General features: G+C 36.4%; 1 protein-coding gene across 14 annotated transcripts in view; it reads right to left on the bottom strand.

Annotated features, from left to right (window-relative positions):
• KCNIP4 (potassium voltage-gated channel interacting protein 4) overlaps window positions 1-13551 on the bottom strand; it is a 368227-nt gene that overhangs the window by 11081 nt on the left and 343595 nt on the right. For all 14 annotated transcript variants that reach the window (XM_015862835.3, XM_015862833.3, XM_015862837.3 and 11 more), the window contains 2 exons: window positions 6184-6253; window positions 1520-1590 (listed from right to left, as the gene is read on the bottom strand). In XM_015862835.3, coding sequence (XP_015718321.1) covers window positions 1520-1590; window positions 6184-6253 — 141 coding nt within the window. The remainder of the gene's footprint in view (window positions 1-1519; window positions 1591-6183; window positions 6254-13551) is intronic.

Here is a 13551-nt window from a genome sequence, read left to right as displayed (position 1 = left end):
TCACAATTCACAGCTACATTCACGTGGTTAGGAAAAAACAAAACATTTTTAACATTAGAGGGATGCTTTTAGAGTGTTCATTGTACTGTTTGTAAGTATGAAGCTGCTACATGGCACAACAACAATGAAGCAGGGTCTTTTGACAGCAATAGAATTATGCTGGGCTTACAATTAGTGCAAATGAGATCAAAGTCTGGGTCACGTTATTTGAGTTGATACTGTACCACTGAACACTGGAAAATGTCTGTTCTGGCAATGATAAAAAATGCTGCTTCTTTTATTTTCCTATTTTCTTTTATTCCAAAGCCTCTTTTGTACACAGACCTGCACTCTGAGATATTCAAATCCATTAAAAAAAGGCTTAACATCTACTTCATTTCTTAGGGTTTTCTCTTTGAGATACAAATGTGAACAAATAGTCCAGGAAGGTTACAAAAGCTTCTTTTGTTCTCATTTTCCCTAATGAAAACAGAAGAAATGTTTCTTAAATATTGATGCTAAAAATACTTCCCAGCACTGATGCTGCTGTTACTGTTACCAGGATTCCTTGTAGAATTAGCCTGCATACAGAAGATGTGAATAAAAGCTCCAATTCTGCTTCCAGTTTTACATGGAGCTCATCGATTTCAGCTGCCTGGGAGAATGCAGATGGGGTTTGTGATTTTAAATAAATGCAAATAATCCCCCACAAAATGCTCTGGTTATGTTCCAGCTGAGGTTTAAATTTGAGATCACAGTGCATCTGCTTGGCAAAGATTCTCCATATTACATCAATAAAAAAACAATAAAAACTTTTAAAAAAGATTTTCCTTTAAATATTAAAAACATGTGTAGGACATTTAAACAAATTTACAGCAGTTAAATTTAATTCCAGACCAACCTCAGTTTGTAGGGATACCATCTGTCCATTGGAAAACAAGCAAAACCTTTAATTCTATAGCATAAAGTAAGGGCTCCTTTCCAGCACAACATACTTTCATTTAACTGCTGCAGGGAGTTGCCTTTTTTGTCATGGTTTTGTATAAGTGACATCAGCCTTTGTAGCTGGTGATATCAACCTCAACAGGGAAAGACAGAATTTTTTAAAACAGATTGGACAGATAAATGGAGGAAGAATTCATTTTAAACATTTGTGCTTTTATATACTGGATATGCTTGTAGAACCTCCTCCTGGAAAACAGAGTGTTTAAGTAATCCACTTTTGTCTGAATCATCCTCTTAACTTCAGTTGGATGAGAGTGTTTCTCATCTTGAAAGAAGGAGGAAAGATAAGGATTCTGTTATGCAACTATTGAATAAGTTGACTTACCATTTAATGGGCAAATTTACAAAAAAAATGTTTGCAATGGTTTGTTACATTTCTAGAATATAAGATTGTAAAATAATAATGATTTTGTTACCATGTCTGAAAAACTTGAGTTTTTTATGTGATCCATATTCAAATTCAGCTTCACTGCAAAGAACATTAAAACATTAAAGAAAATGTAGAGAAAGATATAACAGGTGATATAACACTCACCTCAAAACTTACAGATCCATTGTGATCAGTGTCAAATGCATTAAACAGAAAATGTGCATAAGTTGTGGAATCTACAATTTAAAAGAACAAAAATGTGTCACAGTAAGCACATCTTTTTCATTTAATTTCATTCAGTGAAAATAATTATAGGAAGCTGTATTTTGACACCAACTAGAATTAAAATTTCAAATCACTTTAAACTTTTTAGGGGAGGCAGGACGGAGGGGGTAAATTAGAAGTGTAAGTGTATGTGCAACTACACTACATTGCTGCATGCAAACAATTAATCACTGAGACCTGAACAAGTGGTTAAGAAGTCATGTTATTGTATTCTGAAACAGTTTGCAACGACGGGAATGCTACTTCATCAGTTAAATGACCATGATGGGAGATCTTTCTCATGTGCTAAAGAAAAATGTGTTCATTTGTCACTTTAAGTGATGGAAACAGGCACTGCCATCTGTGCACTTGGCGTATGCCTCTTAATCTGGCAGCAGGCACATTGCCTCAGTTGAATATGAGCGGGTCAGAAGTTGCTGCTGCTGTGGGTCTCTGCAAAACAAACTGGCACAGGGACATGCAGCAGCTGAGATTTCAGAGTCACATCAGCAACGTCTGCCACCCATTTGGCTGTCGGGTACTTGTCAGCAGCCACAGGTGAAAGACCCATAGCTGGGTTGCTGTTCAATTTCCATTTTACAGCAACTAGGTGCTTAAAAGCCATGAACACGAATGGCTGTGACTAACTGAAGTGGTCTATAACATTCTGAAAGATGACTAAAAGAGTGATGCCTTCACTAATTGTTTACTTTTCAAGCCTTTTTGACTGCTTACCAACTCATTTTGGAAACACTACACAGTATCCAGCATATGGTTTTGTAAGGATGTATTTTTCCATTTCCACCAGATTCCTTCCAAGAGACACAAACTGGCCCAGGAGTAATATATTTTGAACAGAAACTCAAAACTATGCTTCACAGATTGAGACCAAGGTTTGGCCATCCTTGTAATTGTTTAAGCATGACTTAGCAGGTGAATTTCCAATCTAACTGAAAAATATAAACTTTTTAACAAAAGTTTATGTTTAGAATTTTAATTCTCATGTTTTCTAAAGTCTTGTGAGACATCTGTTGTACAACAATACAGAATGCAAGTCATCTTCAGGGGAAAAAAAAGAAAAAAAACACAAAAAACCCACCATATTATAGAGGCATAAATACTGTACATTGAATTTTAAATACCTTCCCAATCTCTTGGCACTCATTTCTTGAAAGCATGCAAAATATTGTTAATCATCTGGTATATATTTACATTTTGTTTGTGCGTGTAATTTTAGTCAAAATTTTGCCTTTAAAAGCACTGCAGGATGAGGTACTCTGGTGTTTTAATTACAGCTACTTAATGTGATCCCCATATGCATCTTGAACATTAATCACTTTAGACAAAAGCTTTACTTCTTAAGTCAGACATGTTTTCATTTCAGGGATCTGATCTAAGTAGGAGCTTAAATTGATATTTTGACAGGTTGAGGCAGGAACGGATATTAAATCAGAATTCTTTTGAAACACATCGTTAAAACATTTTGAATACCAGACCAAAAAATGATAGTTGTTATATATCCAAAAGTAAGCCTTAGAAAACCATGAATATGTTCTGTTCTATTCTTAACTGAAAAGCACAATAATTGCTCAGTGTGTAGATTCCTATTTGTGACCTTCTTGGCTGAAGAACAAATCCCAGTGTTATTTTTTCTCAGAGAACCTGTTATGTGTATGCAGGGAAGCTGCATTCACCAGTATAGCACTGGCTTTCTCATTTTCTAGAATGTTAATTTTCTACTTTTCTATCTTTTCGGCATGGAAAACTTTTCAGAAAGCTACTCCTGCCTTTTGAAATACATTCATTTTATCCCAATTCTGTATCATCTCCTTTGATACTCTTGTAGATCCTGTGTCCCTAGTCCTGGGTAGTCCTTGACAAAACCTGATGAAGTTGCTGGATGGCATTGGCAGATCGCAATTTGACGATTGCTTCATCACTCTAGGGCTTAAAGCGTTACTCAGCATCATTCCTTTTGCTCAGATGATACGTACAGTTTTAATTATAAGATCTGTTGTGACAGTTTTTTGATTATGTGAACCTTTGTGGCACACATCTACACGTATGATGTTTTAACCTGGGAACATATGAATACATTGCCCTTGCTGCTGTGATTTCAAACATTTTTCTTTTATCACATACAAAAGCAGTATTTTAAGTTCAAATGACATTCAGAGGCCTTGGCTGCACACAGCATGTTGGCAGTACACTCAGAGGTGAAACATCCAAACTGGCTGCTTAACTAGACGCTTCAATATGGTGACCTCACCCTGCAGTTAATACACTATCAATGGTTCTTGGAAGAGATCTTGTCTAATGTGAGAAAACAAGAACAGACTTTGGTTTTCAGACCTCTCAAAAAACAGCAAAGGCCAGTAACAGGCACCTACAAAACATCTCAAAACCTACAGAAAATGCAGAAAAAGTCTCACCACATGCACAAAAACTACAGGATTACTGCTCTGAGCTGCTACTCTTGTGAGGACAATCAGTTCTTCTACTGTTTCCTCTAATTATTTTCCCTGAAATTTTGAGGAAAATTGCATAATACTTTCACATTATTTGGACCCTGGTTTTCACAGGGACTCTTTTTACTGTGTTTTTCCAAAGTTAAATAATGAGAAAGAAAAAGCATATTTTCATTCCAAATAGTACAGAACCATCGTCAGCTCTGAATACTGTTGCCACTGCTGCTGATATGCCACAGGATTTGCAGAGCTCGCTGCAGGATGAAGGCCAGGCAGGCTTATGCTGCATGGGCTCCTCTTGATCTGCCTGCAGCTTTGTCTTTGTTTTTCTCGGTGCAACTGCGACAGCCTTTTCTCTGATCAGCCAGGTTTCTGAGACTGACTGGTATTATTTTTTCAGTGCAACTCTAGAAAAACACGGTTATTCTAGGCTGCAATGCTGGCATGTGTAGGATGGGAGGAGACAGGGAACAGTCTGGAACCGGAGAACCTACAGCCATAATGGACTCTCCTGAAGCCAGGTGAAGAAAAACAGATGTGGAACTGGACAAAAGTGGTATTAGGGGTAGCAAGAAACAAAGAAATAGTAAAAGACACCATATATACAATACATTTAGATGCAACATAGAGCTGAAAACCAGCTGTGAAAAGCACACAAATGGTCCCAAGTGAATCCTTGAAAGCATCAAAAAAAATCAAATTCCCTGTGGGAGAATTCCGCATGCTGACTCCTCACTTCCTCCAACAAATTATGCCACTCCTCTAAAGGCCCAGAGGAGCAGTGGACAGGTGAGCGTAAGACAAGGAAACGGGGAAGAAACTAAGCGTCTATGTAGCAATTTTAACTGCATTAACATTCTTACTATTTATTTGTAACAATTAGCTCTGGAGTACCAAAGGCTATACTTTTGAGACTGCACTTATTCTAACAATAAATCTCAGCTCTGATTGTGTAAAAGTTGTTTTTTCTTTTTGCCCATGAACTATTCTGAGTATAACAATAAGATTTTTTTATTCTTATAATTTTAAGTGCAGAAAAGGAATAGTAAACCACATATAGAGAAGTTGTTTTCACCAGTCAGAGTGGTTAGAAAATGAAATATCTGAAACTGTAATTATTAGCTTGGCTTAAAAGCTTAGATGCAGAAATAATCAGTAAGAGGGTCAACTCTTCTAGCCTCTTGTTCTTCCCTACTGATTGTGCCTATTTGCTGAGGATCCCAGTGATGGTAATCCACACTGAATGCTGCTCTTTACCTTGTAGGTTTTTCTTTAAAATGAAACTAAATGGGAATGCATTTATTCCTACCAATTAAGTTGAGGTTGGTTTTTTTTTAATTTTTTTTTATTTTTTTTTTATTTTTGTTGGTTTTTTTTCTTCACATGCATGAGAAGAAAGGGCTATGGAGAGCTCTGAACAGTCCCATGGTAGCGTAAAAATCTCAAGAGTTGTGGGAAAAGATGAAGAGGCAGGACTGAAGAGCTGTAGGAAAATAGGGAGGACTGAATGGTAAAGGTAAGCAGAAGAAAAGAAGGGAAACTATACAAACTAAAAGATAATCTGAGTTTTGAGGTAAAAGAAAAAGCTAAATGTTTTGTGTTGTGTTTATTGTACTGAAGGATAATTTAGAAAAAGAAATTAATGAAGGCCTTGGAAGCCATTGAACTGAAATTAAGCATAGCAGAAAAAGCCTTTGTTTATGTAAAGGAACTCCATGAAAGTCAAGGGAGTTCTCCCATTGATACTAGATTTTAATTTGACCCACAAGTTTAGTGCCTCCTACAGATTTCAGTCCTACTGTGAAAGGTTTTGTAGAGTAAAAGAGAATGGTAAAGACTGCACAGGAAGTTTGAAAGGAAACAACCTACTTCAAAGATACCCAAATACAGGTGGTAACTTCGTAACAGGAGGCAGACTTGATGTAGATATTGCATTTCATTCAGAAACTTTTAAATGTGTCCAATAAGTCCCCTACAAGTTTAGGCAGAGTCTGAGACAACAGTCTCTTAATTTGAATAGGGTCTTTTATCAGATTTAGAAGTGAACAAACATACCACTGTGCATTGTTGTACCGATGAGGGCTGCCAAGTACTCACCTCCCTGTGGAAAGAACTGAGAGTAAATCTCTTTGAAGGTCTCTTCATTGACAACACCACTGGGACATTCCTGGAAAAAGAGATAATAAATAAATAATGTGGAATCTGATTCACGTGAGCCCCTTGTTAAAAGACCACATAGAACATGTGTGATCGTTAGAGTTTAACACACTGTGAGAACCTGATTTCAGTCTAACAATCTTGATGCATTAAAAGTACATCACTGAAATTCAGCATATAGAACTGAGTGACTGCATAAGTAGCAGCCACTGTGCTACAGTGCAAGGTGTCAATGTCACCACTGGTCGTGGGCGAGCAACACCTGTGTGGCACAGAAACCAAGCATGAAGCTAAACGGCATTTGCTGTTCAGTATCACGATCAGAATATGCAGTCGTAGTGTACCTGATGAGTTACAGTTATTGTATTCAAAAAACTCCACCTCAGAAGGTCTTTCTCAAGGCTTGCAGATCCTTCTGCCTCTTTACATCTTGTTTATAAACTGAAATATGTAAGGAAGAATGAGCTGAATGTGTCACAGCAGGGTGTAGTCAGAGAAAACAAAGGGAAACAAAGGGGAAGAAAAGAGGATTAGAGCAGTGACTTTATAAAAATGACTTATGTAAAGAGGTAGGAAAAACAAGGAATACAATATCAATTACTAAGTCGTGCAGTAAAAATCAAAGGCAAGACTGTGGAGTCAAGTCCCAAACTTTCCAGACTGAGCAGATGATTTCAGACAATGCACATACATAATTTCCTTTTGCCTTAATTCCTTATTCATTACAGTGAGTGAAAAAAAAAAAAAAAAAAAAAAAAAAAAAGCCTTGCAAGCTCTGTGAGACAAATGTCTGGAAACAAAGGAAGGAAGGGAAGAAAATCAAGTCATTAAGGTTCAAATGTATATATTTGTCCATTGCTATGCTATTCATACTCATATGTGATCTTATTCTGGAGCACTGGGGAAAGGAAATAGCTTCATATGAAGATAAAGAGCAGCGTAACACTGTTTGTCAGTGTAATAACAGCTTTTCATATGACAAATGACATTTCTATTAGATCAAATAAGGAACAACAAGATATTTGTAGCTTTGACAGCTTATGTGAAGAAACAAATAGTGTCATTTCGCTAATTGAGAGATGATGCACTGCCTGAAATACCATTGTCAGATCTGTAGACGTTGGATTATTTTGACTGATGTCACCCTCAACCAAAATTTTGCCCTCAGCCAAAATCAGCCCTCAAGTTTCTGATAAGTAGGAGCATGCAAAGACCTCATAAGAAACAATTCTGTTTGATCAGAACAGGTAGAAAAAGGGCAGGCATGGAGACATAAGTACAAAACTATTTGTGTAAGGCCACAGAGGCTGTCACTGATGGAAGCAAAATGAATGCCCAGATAATGAACGGCTTCTTGAATTTATCTAGGTTGGCCTGCTTACATTTTCCATCCACTGAATGTAATTCATTTAAAACCTGAAATGTTGGCCAATTATCCTTAGAAAAAATGGTTGGTTTCAAACTTTTCTTTTTTTAGCTTGGAGGTTTCTTCTGAGACTCTACAAGAATCCAAACAGCTTTTCCTTGTGCAATTTGAATCTAAATGCATATCTAGTGAACATCATGCACCTCCAATAACATTCTTTTCCTGACTCATAAATCTGGCATTATTGCATTTGTCAAGATATTTCTCCACTTCTGTAAAAGGCACTTAATATTGTGACTGTTAAGTACTCCCCATGGCTTTATATCAAGTTATTGATGACTTCTTCCATTGTACCAACTGTAATATATAAAAAGGGAAAAAAAAGTGTCTAATTTTTCACTTAACTCTTAGGAAGCAATATAATTAAATAGTTCAAAAGAAAAATGTTGGACATTTAAATCAGATACTAGATTCCCTTTTTTTTTTTTTTTTTTTTTTTTTCTTCCAGATGCATATATAATTCATTTTGTTACAGAAAATTTGTTTGACAGTCCTTTAAAATTCCACTAAATTGCATTATGTTTTCCTTCTGGAAGAAAAGGAAAAGAGCATAAATTCATCTTGAACTGTTATTCCTGAGTCCAGTCCTCTCTCCTTTACAGAGAAAATAAGATAAACTGACAGAAAAAAGAGATAAAGAATAATAAATATGATTCTGCCTTTTGATGGTCTCCCCTGCTTGCTGTTTTACTGCTGGGAAATTACACCTCCAGCACACGGTCTTATGAGCTACTCCAAAACCTGTAAATTATTGACAAGCTTCATGCTGTCTAAGCTGTCTTTTTATTAAAAAAGTATTTCTAAGAATATTGCACTGGGCAGATTTATCTCTTCCACTTAATCAACACCCATTTTAGACAAAAGACAAAAAAAAAAGAAGATACAGTGAAGTGCAGAAAAGGGAACAAAGCAGGAAAAAAAAAAAAAAAAAAACCAAAAACACTAAGCTCATAAATTTGTCTGAATAATAAACATTTTGTAATGCTGGACTAAGCAGCATTATGAACTTCAGCAGTTTTAAATATATTTTACTCATAGGCTTCTGCAAGTCAACTATCCCATCCAATTGTGTTCTGCTTAATTTCAGGTATATGTTAGTGTCTATCAACTTAATTGTCTTTGACTAACAATATTATTTTCTCTTTTTGCATAGACTTCTATTCCAACTGAAACCTTATAAGTACCATGAATGCATAATATAATGAAAATCATACACATAATTCTGAAATATCCTTTAAAGTTAATTCTAACAAAACTCCCACAGCTCCAGCCCACAGTGGCTTTTCATAGCCTGGTCCAGTTCTTAATTTTTCATTTGAATATAACAGGAGCTTGACAAAATCAGCATGAGAACACAAAAAAATTGCCTTCATAATCTAGGCCAAATTAATAGTGAAATCCAGGACAACATTCACCTCACGAAGTTCAACCAGAATTGCAATGCTCTGCATCTGGAAAGAAATTGTCCCTTGCAACAGAAAAAAGCTGTGGAGGTTGCCAGAATGGCAGCACTGCCAAAAAGGTCGCACCCCAAAAAGGGATGACAGCGGATGTCGAGTTTATGAGTCAACAAAGCATTCTTACTTTGCAAATAGACCACCTGTCAAACCATGGCCAGCTACTTTCTCTCCCTGATTGCTAGAGTACAGAGCAGAAGCTAAAGGCCCTCCCAGGGATGTGGAGAACATGAGAAGGGCTCAGCAGCAGGGATGGAAGGCATGTGGTCAGTGAGGAGAGGTGAACAGCTTGGGCTTGTTTCACATAGGTCCATGCTAAGGGATGAGCCAGCAGCAGCACACCTGAAGAGAGGTAATAGCCAAGCCCTTGGTTGGGGCAGACAATTTAACAAAATTCAGTGGCTACAGCCTGAGTTTTGTGAGCTAACACTGGAAAGACTGGAAAAACTACTCTACACTTCTTGTTACACAGAAAACTGATATATATTAGATAACTCTTAAACTTAGGGAGAATTTGTGCTGTTGGTCAGCTTTGGAAAGCTGTTACATTGTGTGTATGGGGCAGATCTCTTCTATGCACTCCTTGCTTCCAAAGCTGCATCTCTGCAAATTCATTGTCTGTAGTTTTTAGTACTGCATAAATTATTGGGAACAAGCCCACTGAAACTTAGTTCATAAATTGTTCTTGCCTTGTTCCTTCTGTGAAATAAAATGCATTCCAAAAGTAGCACATAAAAGGAACAAATGTACAAACTGTGCCTCTAAGGAGAAGATAGGGACTTTGGTGAGAGATGTCTAACATGGTCTCATTATGACTTGGAAGGAGAAAAACAGACAGCCTCTCTCTGGAAGGGTCCTGTCACATCCTGACATGCAGGCTGACACATTGCCATTAACAGTACAAGCATACTAAAGGCTTTTGCTAAAATGGATGTGTATGATGTCAGCTGTTGTTCTTCAGCAGCTGAGCCAAACAGGTATCTGTAGCACAGATATGAGCCTTATAAATCTTAACAACTGCTACGTTCAAAACATAACTCTGAATCTCTGAATCTCAACAGTTTCTAGATGTTTTGCCAAGTCATGTAAGATAATAGTGTTCTGCTGCTCTGTAGCCATGGGCCCTTATGGAAAAAAAGCTGAAATCCCAGCAGCCAGGAAGGTGAATGGTGACAAAAGCACTAAGGTGGGTGTGGGAGGATGAAAATAATAGAAAAATTTATCTCAAACAAGCAGTGACATGTTTAAAAAATGGTTTTGAATTTGTTGAAAAAACTAATGTGATTCTAATTGCGGTAGTGATTAGGCTGATGGATTGTTAAAATTGCATGGATCCCATGTTTAGATGGGGTAATTGAGCAGGGGAGGTAGAGTTAGAGTGCTTGAGGTTCTAGTTGTAGAATAAAAATAAAAACTACAAGTGACAAAAAGCAACAATGGCATCACGATGATAATTTCCATGTCAAAGTTCCCAAGTGTTTAATTTTCTTTCCTACAGCTGCAAATCCACAACAGCTTGTTTCAAATGGCTCCTTGGAGTGTCTGCTGATTATTGTAACATCACTGTTTATCTCCAAGACCGGGTGACCGAAGGTGTTTGTTTGTTTTTTCCCCCGTGCATTAGCTCATCCAGAGCTGTCCCTGCTCACTTCTGCTTATCTTTTATATGCATCTTGCTCCTGGCTGTATGTAGAATTCTGTTAGCTTGGGCAGACCACTAAGGAGGGTATTATATTTAATAAAAGTGAATAACTCAATATATAGTACATTAATTTATATTCCATATATCACTACTGATCTTACTTGGGAATATCTTCAGTATTAAAAATAAATTTGCCACTACCCATCAGGCTAAGTTCAAGTTTTGACCACTGCCAGAACTGGATGCTGTGAATAAGTTTGTAACTTATTGTATTCTAAACAAAACAAAACAGGTAATTTTGTAACTCATTTCTCTATCCTAAAAAATAAATCTAACTCAACCTTGATGTATTTATCAGGAATGCATTTCAGTGCTAACTTATTCTGAAGCGAGAAATAGCATGATTAGCATCGCATCCTGAAAGTATTCTTAGAATATAGGGTATTTTTTTAATACTGATTTTTATTTACGCATTTATTTATTTATTTTCCCAATAAAAAGGCAGAATACATATCAGACGTGACCTTACTGGCAGAGGGGCTGGGTGGCACTTCTGACATTCAGATCACATTGTTTGGTAACACAGGAGAAACACTAAGAAGAGGAAGCAAAACTGCAGCAGCTAAAAAAGGTGACATAAACTTAGGAGTTCAAAGAAGTCAATACAAACAAAATGCAGTTTGGGGTGAAAGAAAAGCTTGATTTCACACAGTCTGAAATGTAGCACAAAAGATACACGTAAATGAGATTCTATGCAACAGCTTGTGAAGCAGCCTTAAGAAAGTAATTTGGAGAAGCTTTTACTCTATACTTAAAATATTTGAAATGTGGCTGACTAAAACACTGGAAATTAAGTCAGGGAAATTTAACCTGCGAAAAGTTAGATAGTACAACAGAACTTCTCATTTATACAGCTTTAAAAATTTGCACGTTAATTCTCTTTTTTTTTTTTTTCTGATCCTTTGCTCTAAATACTTCTAGAAGGGGCACCAACAGAAGAAATGTGGAGACAGGGGAGCAGCCATTTTCATGCCGCACTTAGACACCACCGAGAAGGCAGTGAAATCATGGAGACTGAGCTATAACTATTGTCCATTAGGTGTTAGTAAAATTTCAAGGGGTTATTTCTTCAGTGGACTAAAAGGAAAAGAATCCTGTCTCTCTAATCTGTTATAGACAGTCATTTCTCTGAAACTGCCTCTTTGAACAGAATCTTCTGAACCGTTGCATTGTATTTGGGCTCCTCTTTTAGAAATTGGATGAATGGCATTTAATTTCCTTTGTATTGATTTATCATTCAACACTTCCACATCAAATAGGCGCTTTGAGGAAGTTTTCAGGAAATCAACGCATGTATGAGATAATTGCAGTGACTGCAAAAGAGACACCTACTCTGGTTCTTTGATCAGGCAATTATATTCTTCCCCCGCTTCTGTGTTCCTCTTGAGCTTTGCTATCTCTTGCTATAAAAGCCAGTTTGTCAAAGGTCTGGGGGTGGTGGGCAGGACAGCATCTCAAACTCCTCAAAAAGGATGAATGTTGGTTTTATTCTTTATTCTATCTTTACACCTATCATTTTGAGGTATGGCTTGCTCTATGATACGACAGAAAAAGCTCAGACTGGAGTCACCTTTCTTCTGAAAAGTTATTTAGAGAGCTGCTTTTAATTACCAAGAAACAAATGCATTTTTTCTGACATATGACAACACTTACTCTAGGGAACATAGAACTCCAGCATTTGCTGCTAACTTACACAAAACTACATAAGTACATGCTTCATTCAATGGCATGAAGTAAGAAATGCTGTCTCCCTTTCACATCATTGCCATGGACAGTGACAGCAAAGACTATATACCTCCTTACTCAAAATGGGAAGAGGAGCATAGACAGGCTTCAATAGTAAAGATTTTTTACTCTAACCAACACTGCTGTTTTCTTCATGCCAGTTACCCATAAAATGAGCACCAGTAATTTTCTCAGGGAGTGAGGATAACTCCTCAAGCAACTCAGAATCAAATTTTTTACTCTAATCAGTTTTTACATGCCATTATATAATTAAAATATTTTACTAACTTTCCCAACATTTTAAAATTACATTCCTTATCTATTTTAATTACTGAATTATTAGACAAACAAAGAACTTTCAAGTTAGTATGTATCTGTGAATGCCAGAGACACAGGGAATGGACTCAATATAGGATTTTCTTTTCTGGTTTAGCTCAATTCATACTCACTAATTATACTACATCTATTTAAAGTAGAACACATACAAAGTGTAGGACAAAGTGTACTTAAAACACTATTATAGTTAAAGGAATTTCATGTAATTTTTGTTCTAAAAATGCTTCCTGGAGTAAAATGAAGATTAATTAGTACATAATTGAAGACTTTCTTGCCTTTTAAGTGTGCTGAAAGAACCTGTACATCGATACACACAAAGATATTTGGAAAGCAGAAATTCTACAAATACATTTTTACAGTATGATTTTTGTATGACTTTCATTTGCTTTTCTTTTTTTTTTTTTTAATGTTGTTTTTTACTCCTATGAAAAATTTAATTCTAAGAAAAGTTCTACGGCCATTATTTATATTCTTTCCATTTGCGTGATATTATACCCAGCACAAAACCAATATACGCCATATGTATGAATGAGAGTGTTTCTAATGAACTATCCCTATCTTGAAGGATATAAACTCATTTTCTCTAATGAATAACCCGTGCTCAGTGCAATGACATTGCAAACTATTGCTGTTTTTTATTTCAGTTATCACTTCTACCTTTC

Source organism: Coturnix japonica, chromosome 4 (assembly GCF_054131305.1).
Source record: "Coturnix japonica strain WE chromosome 4, WE-NBRP24, whole genome shotgun sequence".
In the NCBI taxonomy this organism is placed as follows: domain Eukaryota; kingdom Metazoa; phylum Chordata; class Aves; order Galliformes; family Phasianidae; genus Coturnix; species Coturnix japonica.
This window is presented reverse-complemented; position numbering and strand designations above follow the sequence as displayed.